Source organism: Acipenser ruthenus, chromosome 52 (genome assembly GCF_902713425.1).
Source record: "Acipenser ruthenus chromosome 52, fAciRut3.2 maternal haplotype, whole genome shotgun sequence".
Classification (NCBI taxonomy): Eukaryota; Metazoa; Chordata; class Actinopteri; order Acipenseriformes; family Acipenseridae; genus Acipenser; species Acipenser ruthenus.
The window spans coordinates 7,160,317-7,183,975 of NC_081240.1; the positions used below are offsets into that span (position 1 = coordinate 7,160,317).

Sequence of the window (23,659 nt, forward strand, 5' to 3'; positions counted from 1 at the left end):
GTGAGACTCACTTACCCCCCAGAGACGACCGATGCGAAGGCATGTATGAAGGTGGAGGAGAGGAGGAGGAAAACGAAACACTAGACAGAAAAGGTGCAGGTGATCAGGGCTTAAATAGAAAATAGATACTAATTAACAGGAAATTAGAAAATTAGAAGATTAGAAGAGTAGAAGCCCCCAGCTCCAAGCCCCGTGAACCACGCAGGCTAACATTTAAACACAATGACGTTAATTCAGCACTCTCCATACTGAAAGACGCTGTGATGCATTTCCTAATGCAGCCCGGTATTTCAGTAAGTCAAAACAATAACTACAAACGGGGGTAGCATACTTGAGACTAGTTTACAAAATGTTTTCACAGCTGTGCAACGGCGTGTGTGCGGCTGATAGAAGATTTTTGGGTGCGTTCACGGGGATCATTCAGAGCAGATTATGACCTATTTAGCCAATGGGTGCGTTCACAGAGCTCATTCTTAAAAGATCATTGGTTAAACCGGTCAGAGTCTGCACAGAATCTGCGTTTAATGATCCCCGTGAACGCACCCTTTGTGTAACGGAAAAGCCCTTCCTGCTGGGGAAACAGGAAGTGTCCCAGAATCCCATTGTTTTGTAGTTGTTTTCATGAGTTACCAAACTAGCTGCTACACACAATACATTAATAAATAAATGATTGAAACACAATAAAGACGTTTGTAAGTTACTGCCATTGGTGTGTGTGTGTGTGTGCGCGCATAATGCTGAATAAACCGAAATGCCCGGTGAATTAAACAGCTATCGGGGATGTTGTTTATTTGAATAGGCCTGCTTAAAGTAAGCATTTTACTGCAGACTCGATGGATAAAGTTTGCTGCTTTATCGAAGAATTCTGTACAACCGAGGCATATCATCAACCGCTTTAATAAAATATACAACTAAATAACGAAATAAATAACCCAGCTGCGTACGCGACAGCGAAAATGGGATCAAGACACTGTACATAAACGTTTAAAGTACGAGAAACAATTACGCAATTACTTACAATGTGCGCCATCAAAAATAAAAATAAAGTTTCTAAAGAAGATGATTTCAGCAAGCTAAAACACCACACGAACACTTGTCATGTGACACTTTCTATATTGTCTTGCTAGCTTACAATGGGCTGCTGGTCCGCGGCGGTGCGGCACTGAGCGCTGGTTTAACATGTTACAGGTGTTACACACTGAGTGTTGGTTTAACATGTTACAGGTGTTATACACTGAGCGCTGGTTTAACATGTTACAGGTGTTATACACTGAGCGCTGGTTTAACATGTTACAGGTGTTATACACTGAGCGCTGGTTTAACATGTTACAGGTGTTATACACTGAGCGCTGGTTTAACATGTTACAGGTGTTACACACTGAGCGCTGGTTTAACATGTTACAGGTGTTACACACTGAGTGTTGGTTTAACATGTTACAGGTGTTATACACTGAGCGCTGGTTTAACATGTTACAGGTGTTATACACTGAGCGCTCGTTTAACATGTTACAGGTGTTATACACTGAGCGCTGGTTTAACATGTTACAGGTGTTATACACTGAGCGCTGGTTTAACATGTTACAGGTGTTATACACTGAGCGCTGGTTTAACATGTTACAGGTGTTACACACTGAGTGTTGGTTTAACATGTTACAGGTGTTATACACTGAGCGCTGGTTTAACATGTTACAGGTGTTATACACTGAGCGCTGGTTTAACATGTTACAGGTGTTATACACTGAGCGCTGGTTTAACATGTTACAGGTGTTACACACCAGCGCCAGTAGGCACTGAGCGCTTTTCACCTCCAGCGACAGTGTGTCACTGACGCTGGCATGCGTATCGGGTGCTTTTATATACAATTCTTATGTGATTATCTGTTGAATATGCATTTCAAATGTGATTTGCATGCCTTATCTCAAACACATACACATTTAAAATACGTTTTAATACAATTCTGACACAATGCATTGCACTCTAATACAATAAATCTGTGTAAATTTCCAGTAGCGTTTGTACAGATTACATTCATGTGCAGATAATTAAGTCCGTGAAGGTAATTACTTGGATGATGTCACCTGCTACACATGAGCCGAAAGGACATTCCCTGCGGTCTGAGGGGAATGGTGTACAATTTGATTGAAGTGGCAGACTTTAAAACAAATCCATACTTAAAGTGCACAGTAATAATGAAACTTACATTTCTGGGAAACGGCAGACTTTAAAACAAATCGAAACTTAAAGTGCACAGTAATAATGAAACTTAAGGAAGATGCATTTCTAGATAATGGTTTAAATCAAATTAGACTTGCAGGGCCTGCGTTGCACATGTAAAGTTACCCATCATTTACCAGCTCTCTTCATCTGAAACTTGAGTTTATTTTTGCCACACAGAAAATCTCATGCATAATATAGTTGCATATCTGTGGAGCGCCCTTGCCCTACTGTTGCTCCTATTAAAGATCCTGTTAGAACAGAAAAATATAAGACATTTTGGTAACAAGAATTAGCTTCCTTTGTCTCAGTTATTCCTGCCTTTCACCGCTGGAGGTCTGGGTTCCAATCAAGAGGGCTAGGTGGCACAGACAGACAGACAGACAGACAGACAGAGAGACAGACAGACAGACAGACAGACAGACAGGGACAGACACACAGAGAGAGAGAGAGAGAGAGAGAGAGAGAGAGAGAGAGAGAGAGAGAGAGAGAGTCATAGTCATACTGTACTGGAGTTGAAATATGGAAGAAGGTATCCGAGTCATTGTATAAAATAGCCATCCAATAGAAAGGCATGTACAGTACATGCGCATAGACACACAAGCACAATAAAGAGATACACATACAGAGACACGGGTGAGTGACACATTACCAAACACACGCACAGTTTACAGTAAAACAATGAATCCTATCATTTGCATTTATAGTTACAAAGAGTATGGTTGTCAGTTTTAGGTATCTATATATAAAACAAACATTTAGCAACAACGTGTTACTACTAATTAGGCTACAATGTTCATAATAAAATAAAATATTAAATAAATCAGGCTTTATTTACATAGCTGAAATTATTGAAGCTTCTGACAGAAAATAAATAAATAAATTAATTAATTAATAAATTAATAAACATGCGCTGTTAAAGTGCAGGTGATGGCATTCCTGTAGCTATGGTAACGGAGATGCTGGAGTGCACCATTGCACGTATTAACTGTACTCGTAAAAGACAGCATATCTGTAATGCAGGCAATGCAAGCGCGAATCTCATATTTAATAATTAACCGAACTGTAAATGTGTTCTCATCTGGGTTAATAATTGTGTTTAAATGATTGTAATGATAAAGGCTCTGTAAAGTCATGCAGTCATCTGTCACAGTTGGTCTTTGATAAATGTTCTTACTCCAGTGTATTGCTTTACTGTAATTGGTCAACCTTTCAGCACAGTTCCAGTGTCAGTATTTATGACGCAACCTTGGCCACTCCCAGGCTACAGTATTATATATATATATATATATATATATATATATATATATATATATATATATATATATATATATAACTCTACAGTAGCTCTGCAGAATAACAGAACAGCCACACCTTCCAAGAGGGAGACTCGCATCAGAACTCCACTTTCAGAACAAAGAAGGACGCGTAAAGCGCAGTCGAGTGGTTCAAGTGAGTAACTATTGAATCGTTTATTTCAAATGTATTTACTTATTTTATAAAATGCTACTACAATGTCTGTTCAGAAACACAAAACCCAGACATCAGAAAATAGTAGTCTAAATGACAAGTTTACTTCTTTTTACAGAATGGAAATTAAAATCAGTGATCGGGATTGTGGATTCGGAACCAATGATTTTTTTTTTTCTTTACTGTACTGGTGGGTCACGATGTGGAATTTTGCTTATTAATTTACTTATTCATATTGTTCGTTATCATAACCATGAATTTCATATGTACAGTAACACATTTTACAAAAGTACATTTATTGTATTTTAATGTACATTTGTATTTCTGTATAAATACAGTATTATTATTAGAAAACGATTCGGTACAGTCAGCCAATCAGCTTCCAGTTCTAGCGAGCTCTAATACACAGTAGATGCCGCTGGAACGTCTCAGCACCAACTGTGAATCTAATTCAAAATCAACCCATGCAAGTGCTGGCCTTTTGTTTTTGACGATGTATTTTGGAGGCATTTTAGAGTGGTATTTAATGACAGATCGTATTAGTAGTTCAGACACAGACTGTTCAGTAATTGCTCCGTTTATTTCTCAGGCAATGTATACCCCAGTGAAGTTAGGTTGATATTGAATATTGGCTATTCGGGTGGATACTCAACAGTTTCTGCTCCCCCTGCTTGTATAAACCTGGCCTCAGTCCCAAACCCCGCCTCTTAGAGCTTTACACAATTCCAAGAAATCAGCGCAGTGAAGTTTCTGTTGTGAACTTGTCAGTCTCTCTGTCTCACTGCAGCAAGAATGGCTTCAAACTTGTGGTCAGAGGAGCACTTGAACTGTCCAGTGTGTAAGGAGCTATTGAAGGATCCAGTCACTATTCCATGTGGACACAGTTACTGTATGGGGTGTATTAAGAACTGCTGGGATCAGACTGATCATACAGGTGTCTACAGCTGCCCCCAGTGCAGAAAGACCTTTACCCCAAGGCCTGATCTGTGCAGAAACACCATGCTTGCTGAAGTTGTGGAGAAATTAAAGAAGACAGGACTCAATCCTCCTCCTGCTCAAAGTTATGCTGGACCTGGAGATGTGTCGTGTGATGTCTGCACTGGGAGAAAGTTCAAAGCTGTTAAATCCTGTTTGACGTGCCTGGCCTCTTACTGTGAAACACACGTCAAGCCACACAGTGAGGTTACTCCATTAACGAGGCACAAGCTGATCAATGCCATTGGAAATCTGGAGCAGAAGCTCTGTCCTGAACACCAGAAGGTTTTGGAGGTCTTCTGCAGAACCGATCAGACGTGTATTTGCTTGTTGTGTACAGACGAGGATCACAAGAGCCATGATACAGTCTCAGGTGATGCAGAAAGGATTGTGAAACAGGTAAGGGTTTGAACCATTTCCTTGTAGCTATCCTAGAAGATAAGAATTCCCAGGGATATTTAACATGTCTGTTTACTAGGTTATACAGTTTCACATCAGATCAGATTTTGATTGTATATTAAGAGCTATTTAAAGAGCCCTAGTTTTTTAATTGCTCTAACTAAACTATGATGTACTACAATGTATTTCAGGGTGTAACAGGGGTGTTGTTACAGGTGTGGCTATCGCTGATTGACAGGAGAGACACAGGAGGTTTTCTTTGATACAAAAAACACAAAACATTCAAAACAAAACACTGCGCGAAAACAACTAGAAAATAAAAGTTAACTAAACAAGAAAGGAGGTCCCGCTCCAGGAACAGTCTCCCTGACACCTCCTCTCTAGACTTGGATGGGATTAAAATCCCCTAAACTTGTTCCCTATTCCTTCCAGTGCTAGCAATCCTGGTTAACTCACACAGTGATCCGAGATACATTTTTCCTCTTGTGTTTTTCTCACCCTGGTTAACACACGCAGTCGTGAGGATCCTACAGCAACACTCTCCTTCCCAGACAGTCTGTATCCCTGCTTGTAGAACCAGGAAACAGGCTTTTCAGATCCTTTTTAAAGGCATGTGGCCAGGGATAAGAGATAATCAATTAATCAATTAACACCTGGCCACATTCCACATCTGGATTTGAATATGCCCTGCCATTCTAGCACAAACTTGATCATCAAAAACATTATTTACAATCAAACCAAAACACACTGTTTACATGTGCAGGACCTCAGCCCTGCCTCACAGGGTAAGAAGGATTTGTTCAGCTGTTTTGTGGTGCATTGGAATTTGTAGTGTAAAATTAGCATGATTTATATTCCTAGTGTTTTCTATATGTATCTTGTGACTTAATAAAATCATAGATCAGTTTCATTGTTTAAGATATTATAGTTTTATTGGTAAAACTGTTTAAAAATGACATTCCTAGCAAAGTCAAGCAGCTAATTTAAAAACAAAAGACCAAGATTATTATGATATTCAATATACAATATTAATATGATATACAGTATACAAGATTAATATGATATACAATATACCAAATTAATATGATATACAATATACAAGATTGTGCCCTTGCCCTTGCCAGGCAGTTCTTGCCAGTCTGCCCACAGTGAGAGGTGTGTTTTTGGGAGGCTTGCTTGTACACTTAAAACATTTGATCTTTCAATTTATAACCATCATCTAGCTGAGAATAATTGTTTTTATTGGTAAAGTGTTCATCTTTTTAATTATGAAAGCTCAAAGTCAGTAGAGGGCATAACTCAAATTCAAGATGGCTGCCAGGCAGAATTTGAATTTGAACAGTAGCTGAATTTGGTGTGTTAAAACACATTTTTACATGATTAAAACAGATATGTTTAAGTTAGTTAAAAACATAATTTAAAAACCTATTTGGGATTTTCATTCGCTCACCCTACTATTCCCCTCTTTCCTTTGCTCTCTTCCACAGTGAAGTCCTTCTGGTCACGGGCTCATTCTTCTGGGGATTTTGTGTGTTTAGGCATTTTTTACATTTGTTCACAATTTGCAATTCTGTTTTAAATTCCAAGAGTGTGTGAATCCTCCCTATTGAACTGTAATATAGCTTTAAATCCCACGAGCAAGAACAACCCTCCGTTTCTAATTGTAATCTCGTTTTAAATCGCACAAGCGTGTGCAATCCTCCAATAGAAATGCAGGAATGTGCTGCCACTCAGTTTAAAGTATTCAGAATTAATCAATGATAGATACAAGTCAGGAAGGAGGTTCATTGCCTGACTGCTATGAGAAATGTTGTTTTTTTGTTATTCTTTTTTGGTTTTAGGTTATTTTATTTTATTTTTTCACATGGAAAGGGGTGAAGTCAACGTGAATTGAGTAACCATGTCTAGTGTTTTTCCGGTGTTTATTGGGTATACACTGATTTCATTGTTTTGTATCAGGGGTGTTTTATCTGTGTTTATCGATTAAAACAGAAATCAGAAGCCCTAAATATACATTAAAGAGAAAGCTGCTTCAGTTTCCTAGGTGCTTAACAAAACAAACATGTAACACATGCTAGATCAGCCATCATTCACTGTTACTAGTATGAAAAAGTGCCATCTAGTGGACAGCTACTGTGGATCAAGCGTCCTTTTGTATTGCTGGCAGCTGTGCATTAGATGGTGTTGTATCTTACTACTATACACACATGTTGTCTGATCTAGCCTGTGCTACAGATGTCTTTGGCTTGCAACTAGAACTGAAGTCAAAATATATTTGACTCAGAATTATTGCACACATTGTAAAGAGGTAAGGGGACAAGAAAACATAAAATATATTTGAACTAAAATGATTCTGTCAGTTTCAATAGCATACTTAAACAGGCCTGTGTTGAGTGTGACAGGATATCACTCAATGCCCCATCAGAAATGTCACTTTGTCACTGTGTTTCTACACAGAAGCAGCTGGGAGAGACACAGACAGAAATACAACAGAGAATCCAGGAGAGACTGAAAGAAATTGAGGGGCTGAAACAGGCTGTGGAGTCACTGAAAGTGGGTATTGACAAGAGGGGGTTATTATTATTATTATTATTATTATTATTATTATTATTATTATTATTATTATTAATTATTATTATAAACAGATGGACTGGAAAACATCTGCAGAAGTTTGCTGTCTATGTCTGATGTGTTTTTCATATAAATTCTAACTGTGTCTCCTCTACTGTGTACTTTCACTCAGAGATCTGCATGCATAGAAATAAAGGAAAGTGAGAAGATCTTTAATGAGGTGATCCGATCCATTGAGAAGATCCACACTGAGGTTATTGAGCTGATTGGAGCTAACGAGAAAGCTGCAGTGAATCAGGCTGAAGGACGCATGAAGAAACTGGAGCAGGAGATTGCTGAGCTAAAGAGGAGAAACACTGAGCTGAAACAGCTTTCAGAGACAGAGGATCACATCCATTTTCTACAGGTAACATCACTGCTTGTTAGAAAATCTCAAGTCCATAACTGGGACGGTTTCAGACAGACCTCTCCAATTGAATGAATTCTTGCTTTTCCCCAGGAATGTTTTGGACTCCATTCTGTTTCACTGAAAACTCCTTTTCTCCACTTTCCTGTTGTAGAATTTCCAGTCTCTCTGTGCCCCTCCTGAAGCTGGAGGCTTACCCAGTGTTACTGTCAATACAGGCATCTCTTTTGGGGCTGTGAGGAAAGCTGTATCTGAACTTAAAGACCATATTGAGGACTTCTGCAAGGGGGAATTAGTCAAAATAACCAAAACAGGTTGGTGTGAAATAGATTCATTTGGTAGAGATTTCTCAAATAGATCATGGCTTGAGGAGGGACAGGACTTGCAAGACATTAATAAAGCCCTCTTGCAGATTGTTGGCTATATGAATATTACAGATGTTTTATTTCAAATGATTTCCTCAGGTTGAAACACCCTACCTCATTTACAGTGACATCCCGAGTGTAGAGAGCAGGAAGGAAGAGAGTTTCTAAAGACATTACATGAAAAAACAAGACAATAGCATTCAAACAGAGACAGAGGGATTCACACATTAGAAAACAAATTCTATGTTTCTCTCTTTTTTCTGCCCAGTGAATAAAGTTGCAGTTTACAGTCTGCAGGCTCCAGAACCAAGGAACAGTGCTGCATTTTTAAAATGTAAGTCTGTTTTCACTGAAACATTTGATTGAAAGATGTGTCACTCCATTGAGAGAAGAGCTAACACTACAGAACAGGGAGGGGTGGAGCTTGAGGGCAGCAATTATTATTATTTATTAGTAATTGTGAAGCCATTAATCTACACTCCTCTCCAACAAGTATTGGCTCAGATGAATACATGCAGAATGACTGGGGTGGGGCATTTGTTGCCTGTTTTTCCATTCAGACCTTTCTCTCCCTAAATATCTTGGTATCCCTGAATAGATAATCATCCCATCTTTTAATACATGTACAATGCATGTGAAACAAGTTGTGGGGTAAAATGAACAGCTATCCCTCCCAGTCATCCTGTGCTGGTAGTAAATGTATATTGCAGTATCACTGCTCTTGTGGGATGGATTGCTCATTAAAATATTAGACAGATATTTGAAGAGTGGACGATATTCTCTTGAAGATATTTAGTAAGCAAGGGGTCTGAGTGGGGAAAATGGCAACACATACCCTGTAGGAACATTAAGTGAAATGTAATTGTATGCAGAGTTGCATTTGAGTAGTTCCAATTGAAGAAGTTTGATAAGATCGATGAATTATAATGAACAAAACAATCAAACAGCAAGAGAATTTAATAGCAGCAGTTTATTGAAGACAGAAAAATAAAAAGAGAGAACTTATCTAAAGTCAGAAATAAATCTCAAGTAAGAATTATAGATCAAATCTATTGATTATCAATCTTAAACATCACAGTCTAAATATACAGACGTGCTCAAATTTGTTGGTACCCTTACAGCTCATTGAAATAATGCTTCATTCCTCCTGAAAAGTGATGAAATTAAAAGCTATTTTATCATGTATACTTGCATGCCTTTGGTATGTCATAGAATAAAGCAAAGAAGCTGTGAAAAGAGATGAATTATTGCTTATTTTACAAAGATATTCTAAAATGGCCTGGACACATTTGTTGGTACCCCTTAGAAAAGATAATAAATAATTGGATTATAGTGATATTTCAAACTAATTCGTTTCTTTAATTAGTATCACACATGTCTCCAATCTTGTAATCAGTCATTCAGCCTATTTAAATGGAGAAAAGTAGTCACTGTGCTGTTTGGTATCATTGTGTGCACCACACTGAACATGGACCAGAGAAAGCAAAGGAGAGAGTTGTCTGAGGAGATCAGAAATAAAATAATAGACAAGCATGGTAAAAGTAACGGCTACAAGACCATCTCCAAGCAGCTTGATGTTCCTGTGACAACAGTTGCAAATATTATTAAGAAGTTTAAGGTCCATGGAACTGTAGCCAACCTCCCTGGGCATGGCCGCAAGAGGAAAATCGACCCCAGATTGAACAGAAGGATAGTGCGAATGGTAGAAAAAGATTCAAGGATAACTGCCAAAGAGATACAAGCTGAACTCCAAGGTGAAGGTACGTCATTTTCTGATCGCACCATCCGTCACTTTTTGAGCGAAAGTGGGCTCCATGGAAGAAGACCCAGGAGGACTCCACTTTTGACAGAAAAACATAAAAAAGCCAGACTGGAAAGCCACAATCCTTCTGGGAGAATGTCCTTTGGACAGATGAGTCAAAACTGGAGCTTTTTGGCAAGTCACATCAGCTCTATGTTCACAGACGAAAAAATGAAGCTTTCAAAGAAAAGAACACCATACCTACAGTGAAACATGGAGGAGGCTCGGTTATGTTTTGGGGCTGCTTTGCTGCGCCTGGCACAGGGTGCCTTGAATCTGTGCAGGGCACAATGAAATCTCAAGACTATCAAGGCATTCTGGAGCGAAACGTACTGCCCAGTGTCAGAAAGCTCTGTCTCAGTCACAGGTCATGGGTCCTCCAACAGGATAATGACCCAAAATACACAGCTAAAAGCACCCAAGAATGGATAAGAACAAAACATTGGACTATTCTGAAGTGGCCTTCTATGAGTCCTGATCTGAATCCTATCGAACATCTATGGAAAGAGCTGAAACTTGCAGTCTGGAGAAGGCACCCATCAAACCTGAGACAGCTGGAGCAGTTTGCTCAGGAAGAGTGGGCCAAACTACCTGTTAACAGGTGCAGAAGTCTCATTAAGAGCTACAGAAAACGTTTGATTGCAGTGATTGCCTCTAAAGGTTGTGCAACAAAATATTAGGTTAGCGGTCCCATCATTTTTGTCCATGCCATTTTCATTTGTTTTATTATTTACAATATTATGTTGAATAAAAAATCAAAAGCAAAGTCTGATTTCTATTAAATATGGAATAAACAATGGTGGATGCCAATTACTTTTGTCAGTTTCAAGTTATTTCAGAGAAAATTGTGCATTCTTCGTTTTTTGTGGAGGGGTAGCAACAAATTTGAGCACGTCTGTACGTGTCTATAAAATAGCAGGGAGCATAGAGGAGGGATCATAGAGGAGGGAGCATAGAGCTGGAAGGAGGGAGCATGGAGGAGGGATCAGAGGAGAGGGAGCAGGGAGGAGGGAGCAGAGGAGAGGGAGGAGGGAGCACACAGGAGGGAGGAGGGAATAGGGAGGATGGAGCATAAAGGAGGGAGCATGGAAGAGGGAGAATGGAGGGAGCAGGGAGGAGGGAGCAAGGAGGAGAGAGCATGGAGAAGATAGCAGGGAAAATGGAGGAGGGAGGATGCAGCAGGGAGCATGCAGGAGAGATGAGGGAGCAGGTGAATTGTGTTAATTGTGACAGGGGTTAAAGGTGCGTTCCTTAATTTTCCATTTTAAACGTTATTCAAATGCGTTTGTCTCTAGACTGATGTGAACTGGGTTAACGCTAATCAAAGTTTACCATTGTTTATATTTATGTAATGTAAACTAGATAACTCTGCGATTCAAAAGAAGCTTCTTTTTTTACAAGGGATTGTGGCAAAGTGGCTGCTGATTAGAAACAGATGCAGAGGTGATGCAGTGCAGAAATAATCACACAAAGGAAACTGTAATCCGTTTTGGAAAAGGGGTTCTTTTTATTTGTGAACTCCCGGTCTGGCGACCAAACAATATTCCTCCGGCAATACACACCAATGTGTAGAGCACAGAAGGAAACGATAAGAAGTGGTTTGCAGACCAAATAATAATACACGTTATCCGCCCCACAATAATACATACACAGTCACTAGACCTGGGTGCGTGCAGTAGTGCTCGTGGTAGGCGATAACGATCAAACAGTGACTGTGGTGTTGTTGTTCCGGGTAGTGCTGGCCCAAGGTGACAGCTCCGGAGACGTGTTAGCCGTCTAGTGATTTACAAAAACAAAAGACAATTACTAACAGCGACAAAACAAACAAAACACTCACACTCACTCAACTCTTTTTCACAGATTATTAGGGATTTTTTCCGCTCCTTCCAGTTTCTTATCTCTTTGAACCAAGCAAAGGAAAAGATTTACAATTCTTTGTCCCCTTCATGCTATCATGCATGAGCCCTTGGTAAACGAGTGCAGCTGTCTTCACTGTCTGCAGCTGCTACATCGTTTCCCTTCCGGGTCAATACGTTCCTGCAACAGAGTCTCGTCTTCTTCCAGACTGACCGACTTACCGACCCGGAGAAAGAACTGTCAGGCCAGCCCGTCCATAGACTTCCTCTCGCTGCTTAGCGCCCTCACAGGTCGGGAGGGTGATTTACAACCAAAACTCATTGTATTTCTGTCACATATCCCACTGCTCAGAGTGGAGCCGAAGGAACACTCGGCTGAATCTATCTTTCCCATTACTCCTCCCTCCTGAGAAAAATAATCTGCATTTTGATGGTCTTTCCCCCGCACGGTGTACCATGTGGTACATGAAGGGCTGCAACGCCAGATACCACCGAGTTATCCGGGCATTGCTGTCCTTCATTGTACTTAAACACTTGAGTGGGGCGTGGTCAGTGACGAGATAAAATGAGTGTCCCAGCAGGTAGTATCATAAAGAGTGAGTAGCCCATTTAATGGCCAGACACTCCTTTTCGACGACGGAGTAGTTGCATTCCCGAGGTAGCATCTTTTTGCTGAGCTACAGTATTGGGTGTTCTACTCCATTGCATTGTTCCGGAGTGGTCCCTCTGGATCCCGCCACTGCAACCTAGCAAACAGTCCTCGGAGCCGGAGAGTGAAAGCCTCCATAGCCTCATCACTATTTTATCTGCACCTAAACAATTGAGCTCTCAACTTAGCTACAACAACCCTATCTCCATATAACTTCTGTAAGACCTCCCATTCTTGAGCACTCGTGGCCCCAGCTGTAGGTGCCAATACCGCCCTCCTTGCATCCCCTTCTAAAGCACGAATGATAAAATCTACCTTCTGTCCCTCATCTAGCAACATTCAGTACGTTTACATGACAAAACTGAATCAGAAAACTGATTTTCTTAAAACGTCACTTTTCTGTGTTTACATGATTAACGATAGAAAATCTAATTAGCATTCAACTGTATACATGGACTGAAGTTTTTGGAAAACACAGTATATTTTCGCATGCAAAGTACTGTAGTAGCCTAAGTACGATTTGAAGACCGTACATTTCTGCGATAGAACAGAGACCAATCCAATATAGTGCTTTATCAAAGTGTCAGGTCTTAAATTCAAAGATTACTATCCTATACCTCTATTCAGATTCCCCACAATGTGCAATCAGCCTTTCCAACAGCACATCATGTTCTATATTACCAGTTTCTTTTGCAGACTTTTAAATTATTACGTCATTTTAAAGCTGGAAAACATTTGCTGTTTCAGTACGGGCTATTAACAAATACATACAACTTTAACAAATGTATTACTTTATCCCTAACTAGACAAATGGATGCATGCAGACTGACTACAGATTATTATTATTTTCTCTGTTTTCTAAAACCACGTGCAGGAATGAAGGTCAAAGTTTGCACATGTGCAGTACGCTATCGGAATAAGTTTTCCGAAAAGTGTGTTTACATGACATACATCTTGTTAGTTTTCAGCATTTAATCTAGATGCTGTTTTCCGAAAACTGACTTTCGGTATGTTCAGATACATTTTCCGAAAACTGTGTTTACATAACTTTTCATATCGGAATTAAGAATTCTTATGCTCATGTAAATGCACGGATTGTCTGTAGCTGTGCCTGCCAGTCTCCAAATGTTACTTCACTACCTATCCCCTTTAACTTCGGGATCCATCGAGCTCCCATAAACATGGCCATCACCATGGTTACCGCTTCTGGACGTGCTACCACCTGTTGACCCTGCCCTGGTGTGGATTTAACACCTAGATCCTGCCGACTACGCCAAAAAAAGCAATGTCACCACTTAGAGACAGACTACGCCACCTGGTGGAGAAACTATGGGCTCCAGGTCCCGTTAAAGTATGGAGGGAAAGATACTTCTGACAGGTACTGTACAGAGTATCTTACAGTGCTTAACATTTACCATTAACTTCTACTGTTTCTCTTTTCAGATTCTTTATCTAGATCCACACCTCAAGCATCAAACATGAGAGTCAACACAGGTAAGTAATTTAAATAATTTATTCTTTAATTTAAATAGAGGGAATCAGATTAAAACTGGGATGAAAATTGTATGTCGAAATAACACAAATAAAGAAAAAAAATCAGATAAAAGTAACTTCATAAAATAAATTGACCAAAATAAAAAAAAACACAAAAACATATTCCAATCATTGCTTGTGTGCACAAAGGAAATAAATAATAATATTAATAATAATAATAATAATAATAATAATAATAATAATAATAATAATAATAATAATAATAATAAATTCAGATCTTATGCGTTGCTGTCCTCAAAAGAAAAGGAATAACCAAAAATACTGCAAGCAGCCCACATTGCACTGTAGGCTGCTTCAGGAATGGTCTCTAAACAGAAGAGCAGCGCTGATTCTCTGTGATCTGTCTATCAGCTTCCCCATAGTGTCTGCCTGGTCACGAGCGCTTTCAAAATGAGACAAAGAAAAAAACAAACAGCAAATCTACTGCAAATATCTCAGTCCACAAGAATTTATAAAATAGTAAACAGTCCAAAAGCATTAAAATGGTGGAAGTTGTAAAAATGTAGAAAAAAAGAAGGGACCGGCGAGAGACGAGTCTTTCAAATCTGAGCGCTCACTCTTCCTATTACTGAGCAGGTTTTCTGATTCAGATTTTCCTCAGCTTTAAACACGTCATCCACATTAAAAAGTTTCCCCTCTCAGTTTTTACCCCGTTCCTTTACTTTACTTTATTTGTTTCTTACTGCATTACGTTCCCCATCCTTCCTATTTTCTTAAACTACCTTTGTATAACCAATTCATCTTTCATTCGGTCCCAGTGTGTAGTTAACAAGCCATCAACATTAGTGAATTTTACACAGGGATCCTTACTAAAGATGTAATCAACCAACTGGTGCTAAATAGAAATCATCAATAAAGAAAAACATGTGGAAAAAGTTTCAATAATTAAGTGAGTTGTGAAAAAAAGTTTACAATCAGATGGTAAGAAAAAGCAAAGAGAAAACAGATTACATGTAGTGATAAGAAAAAAAGACTGGTGACACATGTACGTACCTCTCGACTGCCATGTGGTTTACAGTTCAGCCCTTGCATTCAATTCACTGGGTTGATGCCAATTCATTACACAATTCAATGTGTTTATATTCCCCGTTAATTTGGAGTGGCAGTCAGGCTGGCTTGCTGGGAGACACTCATAGTAAACACAAACACAACAGTTTACTGCATTTTAATACACACACCTCCTTGCATCCCCTTCTAAAGCACAAATGATCAAATCTACCTTCTGTCCTTCTTCTAACATTTGCAATCTCAACATTGTTTATAGCTATGCCTGCCATTCTCCAAATTTTACTTCACTACCTATCCCCTTTAACTTCGGGATCCATGGAGCTCCCATAAACATGGGCATCACCATGGTTACCGTACTAGAGTCCTGTTTTACATTCAGTTTTGGTTCAATAGTGTGTGGTTAACATATATTCTATTTCTATCAACTCCTGCTAAGGGACAAAAAAAAAACATTGGGCCAGATATTCAGAAGAGATGCAAGTTTTGCAAGAGCACTTGCAAGGATTTTTTCTAATTGTTACCAGGACAAATTGTCACTGGAATGAATTGTTGTACACCCATTATTTGGGCATCTAAATATGCCAATCACACAAGTTATATATGTAATCTGAAACCTCTTTATTTATTTAGAAGCACATGAAAAGAGAGCCCCAGGCAGTTCCCCTGATTTGAGGATGGTCCTGGTTGGGAAGATTGGAGTTGGGAAAAGTGCCTCAGGAAACACCATCCTGGGCAAAAAGGTGTTTACATCACAAGCCAGTGACACCTCAGTTACAAATGTATGTGAGAAGGGAGAAGGAGAGGTTTCCGGGAGACGTGTTGTTGTGGTCGACACTCCAGCCTTTGGCACAGACCTCTCTCTGGATGAAGTCACTGAAGAAAAATGCATTGCTCTGTCTGCCCCGGGACCCCACGCTATTCTCCTGGTGATTGAGATGGGCCGATTCACAGGTGAAGACAAGAGAACAGTGGAGACAATCCTGAGGAGATACGGAGAGGAAGCTGAGAGATACACGATGGTCCTTTTCACCAACTGGGACAAACTAGGAGAGAAGAAAATTAAGGAGTTCATTCAGGGAGCCAGCAAGGAGCTCCGGGAGCTTGTTGAGAAGTGTGGGGGCCATTATCACGCCTTCAACAACAAGGAAGAGAGTGATTGCACCCAGGTTTCTGAGCTACTGGAAAAAATAGACAGGATGGTGGAAGGTAACAGGGGAAGCCACTACACCAGTGAGATGATCAGACAGGTGAAAAAATGAGGAAAAGCAAAGAGCTAATTTGTGAAAAAATGGACGTAGAAGAGCAAGCCAATGATAAGCCAAGCAAGTCTGGTAAGCTGTGTACTCTCTACCCACACCACCCTCCTAGTTAGTGGGAAAGGGTTCCTGTGCTCTCTTTCATCCAAAGGCATGTTAATAATACTGACAGCCACAAAAAAAAAACAGTCAGGACATCTCTGTTAAACCAGTGAGGGAAATAACAAAAGCACAACATTAAAATTAGGCGACTGCAAAAATGAAATGCAAGTTAAAAGTAGGACTGGGATGAACAATTAATGTAATTTATCAGCTCTGTTTGAAATAAAATTAAGGGGACCAGAATTAGGCGCAGGCAAGATAGGAAGGTAAAAACAAAGATTGTTTTACTTTTTGCATTTACTTTTTCCAAAATACTGGTTTTATTTATTTTAGCAATATACACCCCTATTAATATATATATAATACTGACATCAGCATAAGACACGTACGCACCTCTCGACTACCGTGTGGTTTCAGTTTGAGTCCAGCCCAAGCAAAGTTGAATGCAAACTGTGCAGATGGCTCTTGACATATGGAGGCACAACGAATCTCCAAGCTAAGGAGGGCTGTTTAAATAAAAGCCTTTGTGTCTGTCCCTATCCAAGGCTAAAGATAGGAGCTACTTGCAGTACAGGGCTGTCAGTCATATCTCTTATGCTGGATCCTGGTGAATGGCCCCGCCCACTCGGGTTGCACAGCGTTCCGTAAATGGGGTGTAGGATGAAATCTTGGGACTCAGAAGTTGCTGCAATTTATTTTCCTTCCCTGCAAATAAGCAATTCAGAAGGTTATTTAACGGGGTTTTTGCCTGCTTTTACAGGACAGACGAGCACTACATTTAGCTCTTGTTAGCAGGCACGCGGGTCTGCGTATCGGTGCCTGTGAACGCTGGAAGGACTTTGCTTTTGCTTGCTTCCCGAGGGGTGTTCTCTTAGCTTTTTAATATATGTAGAGGCTGCATAATCTTTTGGTATAGTTCTGTGGGGTGAGTGGTTGGGGTCTGGAGAGGCTGGGTTCTTTCCCCCCCAGCACAGTCATGCTCTGGGGGACGGGCCATGTCTCGGCTTTCATTTTCATAATTGTTTTAATATTTGGGGGGGTAGGAGGCAGACACTACTGTGGCATGCGTTAATCATTTATTATTTTCCATTCATGGTTTTGCAGCCTCGTCTTATTGGGGGGGGGGGGGGGGGGCCATAGCCACTTCCTCTCTGCGGCACTGGGATGCATGGAACTGTTCATGCTTTTCCAGCCGGCCTTGCACAGGTAGCCATCAAGCACCCATGGACGAGGCCTCATTGCCAAATTGATCTTTCACAGACCCTGAGTGCCCATCACAGTCATCGGGCCCGAAGAGCCCATCACAGTTCATTAAATCTTCTGTAATTGCAATAATTCATTCATTGCGGATTCTCCAAGCTGAAAAGAATTGGCTGCAGCACAGATGAAGAGACAGTGGGAAACAAAATCAGGAAGCAGAAAAATTGTGAAGAGATGAAAGTTCAGGAGGGAGTCCATGCAAAGCCTCATTACACAGCTTAGCAGAATTATCTCTGGGCCCTATTTAGCAAATATGTGCACAGCCACTATTGCTTGTGCAAAAATAACAGCATTAGTGAACCGCTGCAATAGCGCACGAAAACGTGATTTAGAAGTCGGGTCTCATGACAGTCTGTTTGCCCACACGTGCGCCTGATTCTGATGCGCTAACTCTATGCAGATTATTTTTTTTGATTGCCTTAGGGGTTTGCAAACGTTGCTAAATAGGTTCCATCTATCTGCCTCCCTCCTAGTTACTGGGAAAAAGGTTCCTGTGTTCTCTTTCATCCAAAGGCAGGCCTTTATATCTGTAATGTTTAATTATACTGACATCAGGATAACACACGTGTCACCACTTAGAAGACTATGCCACCTGGTGGAGAAACTACGGGCACCAGGCCCCGTTAAAGTATGGAGGGAAAGATACTTCTGACAGGTACTGTACAGAGTATCTTACAGTGCTTAACATTTACCATTAACTTCTACTGTTTCTCTTTTCAGATTCTTTATCTAGATCCACACCTCAGGCATCGAACATGAGAGACAACACAGGTAAGTAATTTAAAACTGGGATAAAAATTGTGTGTCGAAAGAACACACAAATAAAGAAAAATCAGATAAAAGTAACTTCATAAAATAAATTGTCCAAAAAAAAAAAAAACACAAAAACATATTCCAATCACTGCTTGTGTGCACCAAGTCCTTCAGGATTTGTGGAAATAAATAAATAAAAAAAAAACAATTCAGATCTTATGCGTTGCTGTCCTCAAAAGAAAAGGAATAACCATAACTGCAAGCAGCCCACATTGCACTGTAGGCTGCTTCAGGAATGGTCTCTAAACAGGAAAGCAGCGCTGGTTCTCTGTGATCTATCAGCTTCCCCAGCGTGTCTGCCTTGATCTCAGTCCACAAGAATTTATAAAAATATTAAAAACAGTCCAAAAACATTTAAACGGCAAAAGATGCAAAAATGTAGAAGAAAAGAAGGGAAGTTATCCAATCTGGTAAGAGACCAGCCTTTCAAATCCGAGCACTCACTTATCCTATTACTGAGCAGGTTTTCTGATTCAGATTTTCTTCAGCTTTAAACACGTCATCCACATTAAAAAGTTTCCCCTCTCAGTTTTTACCCCGTTCCTTTACTTTACTTTCTTTGTTTCTTACTGCATTACGTTCCCCATCCTTCCTATTTTCTTAAACTACCTTTTTATAACCAAACCTATTCCTCATTTTTCATTCAGTCCCGGTGTGTAGTTAACAAAGCAGACAACGTCAGTGAATTTTACACGGGGATCCTTACTAAAGACGAGATCAACCAATTAGTGCTAAATAGAAATCATCAATTAAGAAACACACGTGGGGAAAAAGGTTCATAATTAAGTGAGTTGTGAAAAAAGTTTACAATCAGATAGTGACAAAAAGCAAAGAGAATGAAAAGTACATGAATTGATAAGAAAAAAAGACTTTGACAGTGATTTGTGACAGTACCTCTCGACTGCCATGTGGTTTGCGATTCAGCACTTGCATTCAGTTCAGTGGGTTGATGCCAATTCATTACTGTGGCAAAGTGGTGAGTGGATACAGCTGAGTGCAGTGCAGTGCAGAGCAGATTAATCACACAGACAATTGCTTTCAGGTGCAAGGGTGTTTTATTAATAAATGACAATGTCCAGAGCCCGAAGGTAAACATCAGTAAATAATTATGTTGGAGTGATACAGAGGCGTGTATCGCTCGTATTTTTAATCCCAGGGTTTGACCCGCAACCAAAAGTCCAGGTTTTTACACACACCAACACTAAACACAAAACGCAAGACAGTGAAGTGATATTACGTGCTAGTGGTGTAATACAGTTCTCTGTGGAATCCTGGGGTGAAAGTGATGTCCGGGTTAATGCTGGCTTTCGGTACAGCTCCGGAGCATACTACTGGTAGTCTATTAACAAACACAAGAAAAAAAAACACGGTTTTACAACGGCAACACAGACTCTTTGTAGGCTAAAACACTAATCATTTACCAAGGAACAGATCACTTACACCACGCCCCCTATTTATACCCTCGCTCATGACCCCTAGGTTAACGAACGCATCCGCTCCTCCAATCCTCAGATACCACGTCGTCTCCCGTCCTGGTCATTGAGCTTGGGTGCCGTAGCTCCGCCCCCTTCCTAAATGACCGACTTCCACCTAACCTATGGAATAAATTGTCGTGCCATTTAATTAAATGCCCTCACAGGGAGATCTAACACCAAGAATCATTCGATCTCTGTCACAGGCATATATTGACCAGTTGATTTATTAGTCGGCAATATACAGACAATGTTTAAGTTTTAAGACTGTGATGAGGCAAAAAGAAAGTTCAGACCAGTGCGTTGTTGGAACATTTCTACATGGTTAGAATGCATAGACAGCCAATCACTGAATGGGATTAATGTGTTTGGAAAAGAGTCATTTCAAAAATCGAATTTGCAAACCACTATGTAAAAAAACATGTAGTTAGCAGTTTTATTTTATTTATTTTGTTTAATATATTTTTTCTTTACAGAAATAATTCCTACTGTTTTTAAAAGTCTATTACTTTTGAATACCCAGGCAGTGTGGTTATTTGACAACAGTGCTCTCCTATAGGTGAAGTCAGTGATGAGAGTATCTATACTTTCAGTTCTTCTAACTGAGTCCTGTGAGGAATGCATTCGTTTTATGAAAGCAGGGTTATTCCTGGCAGTGTTTCTGTCACAATATGTTTGTTCTTGTTCATTGCAGAGTTGAGGATTGTGCTGCTTGGGAAGACTGGAGTTGGGAAGAGTGCAGCAGGAAACACCATCCTGGGAAGAAGGGAGTTTGATTCAAAACTCAGCGCCACTTCCATAACTAATAAGTGTAAGAAGGGCACGGCAGAAGTTTCTGGGAGACACATAGCTGTGATTGACACTCCCGGTCTGTTTGACACAGAGCTCACTGCTGATCAGATTAAACAGGAGATTGAGAAATGTATCTCTCTGTCTGCCCCGGGACCCCACGCTTTGCTGTTGGTTCTACAGGTGGGCCAATACACACAGAGAGAGAGGGAAGCAGTGAAGATTATTTTGGGTGAGCGTGCTGCCAGATACATGATGGTTCTTTTCACCCATGAAGACAGTCTGGAAGATGGCATGACAATTGAGAAATACATTGAGGGAGTCAAAGGGGATCTCCAGCAGCTTATTGATGAATGTGGGGGCAGGTATCATGTCTTTAACAATAAAGACAAGAGCAATACAGCTCAAGCTATTGAACTGGTCAAGGAAATAGAGGCGATGGTGGAATGTAATTGTGGGAGGTTTTACACCATGGAGATGTACAATAAGGCAGCTGCATCCACCAGTCAAAATGTAGAAATGGAGGAAAAGTGAGGAAGTAAAGGCCACCGCATAAGACTGTGCAGAGCTCCAGAGATGGGTGTAATTTGATGTAATCTGTTTAACATATCTGACGTGTTTATTGAATGTCCTCTGCATAATTATTTTCTTTACCAATATGTGCTTGATTTTGTTTTCTTTTTATTTGAAACAGCCAATGATTAATAACCAATGCTTAACATTGTATTTAGCTCTATAAATCAGTATGAATTTCCTTTCAGTACACCTTATATTGCCTTCCATAAAAAAGCTAAATACAAAATGAATTCTGTGTTAGTAAATTCTGAAAAACAAATAAAAATTGTTAAGAAAATAAATGTGTCTGTCTCTTCATTTAATTGAATGTAACTCATTTCTGTACTCGGGTCCCTTGCTCACTAAATGTATTGGAATACCTGAATACATAATCTTTAAACACATGGTAAAGAATTTACAATCCATCCCACAGGAGCAGCGGCACCTCACATATTATCAATTGACTACCGATGCAGAATGACTGTGTGGGACCGATGTTCTCCGTTTACACAACACACATTCATGGTGGCACTGCCATTGCAAAAGCATGTTTTGTGCTAAATGGCTTTTCTGCATTCAAAAACAGCAGCACCTGGGAAATCTAAATCTTTCACATACTATATTCTAAATCTTTCACATACTATATTCAAGTCCTTTGAAGCCCAGCTGATCAGGTGTTATTGGTTTAGTAAAGATGTTTTGCAACATGGCTGCTAATGTTTGGGACAGATTTTTTTTCGACAATAACTGTGGCATCGAAGGTGGTCTTGATTTTCCTTGGGGGTGACTGACTGAAATAATTACATTGTGGGGGTGGGGGGGTCACAGGATTGGAGCAATAATTTGTTGTATTTTATTTGTTTGTAAAATTCACTAGGAATACTGTCCTCCCTTGCAGTTCTCCCTGATCAGGAAGTGGCTTACTCTGTTGTCTCTCTTCATCAATCTTGGAAGCCCTTAAAGAAAACATCTTATTCTCCGATTCATATAGATGGTGATAGAATGATACATGGAGATTCTCAACATTCATTCTTATTACAATAATAATTTTATAATAATTTAGCAGTTTTATTTTTCTGATGGGACTCTTCATGCTGCAGAGACAGATTTTTAAGCTCTTGTTCAATAAAATCTATTTACTTTCTGTTCCATACATAAAATAGCTGCTTTTTGAACAGACATTGCTCTCAAATACGGCATAAATGCACCCCAGAAGCAGGAAGAATGTCTCTTTCTGGGGTTAGTCTCCACAGATCTTTTAGGTCAATTCAGATCCATACCAAAGCTTGGGTGTCCTGTAATTATTGTCTTCCTTGCTTCCGGTCAGGCAGAAGCACAGTGCACCTGATTAATCAGTGGCAGGAGATATTCTAGAGTTCTTCTGAGCAGCAGTGGTGTTCTAGTTCCCTCGAGTCAGCTGTGCTGGCTGGCTTCAGCTGCAGACTGCCTGGCGTCCCCCGCAGCAGCGAGCACAGCGACAAGCTCGCTACACAGTGCTTCACCCCTTGCATTGGTCATGTGTGCAATCCTAGTAAACATCAAACGAGTTGCTGTTGAATTCTCAGTCTATTAGATACATTTAGGAGCCATTCAAAATGATCATCAATTACAGCAAACGTACACAACAACTGCTGTAGAATTGTGGAGCTGAAGTTTTCTATACTGGTATGCTTATCTAAGGCTCAACTTGGTGTAGATTTCCTGTTAACTCCAGCGTATCCCGGGTGGATCAGCAGTATAATGGAAGCTGAGGCTCAAGGAAAGTAAAGTGACCTCTACTGGCACAGAGAGCAGAGCAACTGGACCTCCTGTGAGCCGTCCATGTCAGGCCTGATGAGAAATGAAAAGAAACATCACCCCTCAGTGTAATATAGAACCATTGCAGTGCCACTGTCTGTCTGTCTGTCTGCCATTGAAGATCATGAGGGTATAGTTAGCACACTGTGGTCCCATTCTACCAGCCTCACCCCATTGTAGCTGCCCTATACTTGTGCTACCATTGCCCCTCAGTGTAATACAGAGCCATTGCAGTGCCGCTGTCTGTCTGTCTGCCATTGAAGATCATGAGGGTATAGTTAGCACACTGTGGTCCCATTCTACCAGCCTCACTCCACTGTAGCTGCCATTGTAATACAGAACACTAT

At 40.2% G+C, this 23,659-nt stretch overlaps 2 protein-coding genes across 2 annotated transcripts in view; one reads left to right on the forward strand and one right to left on the reverse strand.

The window, feature by feature from the left end:
• LOC117968552 (GTPase IMAP family member 8-like) overlaps positions 1–23,659 on the reverse strand; it is a 424,412-nt gene that overhangs the window by 60,016 nt on the left and 340,737 nt on the right. The gene's annotated exons all lie outside the window — the stretch shown is intronic.
• LOC131723048 (GTPase IMAP family member 7-like) lies at positions 18,551–21,732 on the forward strand. Its single transcript, XM_059016373.1, has 2 exons — positions 18,551–18,657; positions 20,866–21,732. The coding sequence occupies exons 1-2, from the start codon at positions 18,642–18,644 to the stop codon at positions 21,492–21,494; spliced, it is 645 nt and encodes a 214-aa protein (XP_058872356.1). The 5' UTR covers positions 18,551–18,641; the 3' UTR covers positions 21,495–21,732.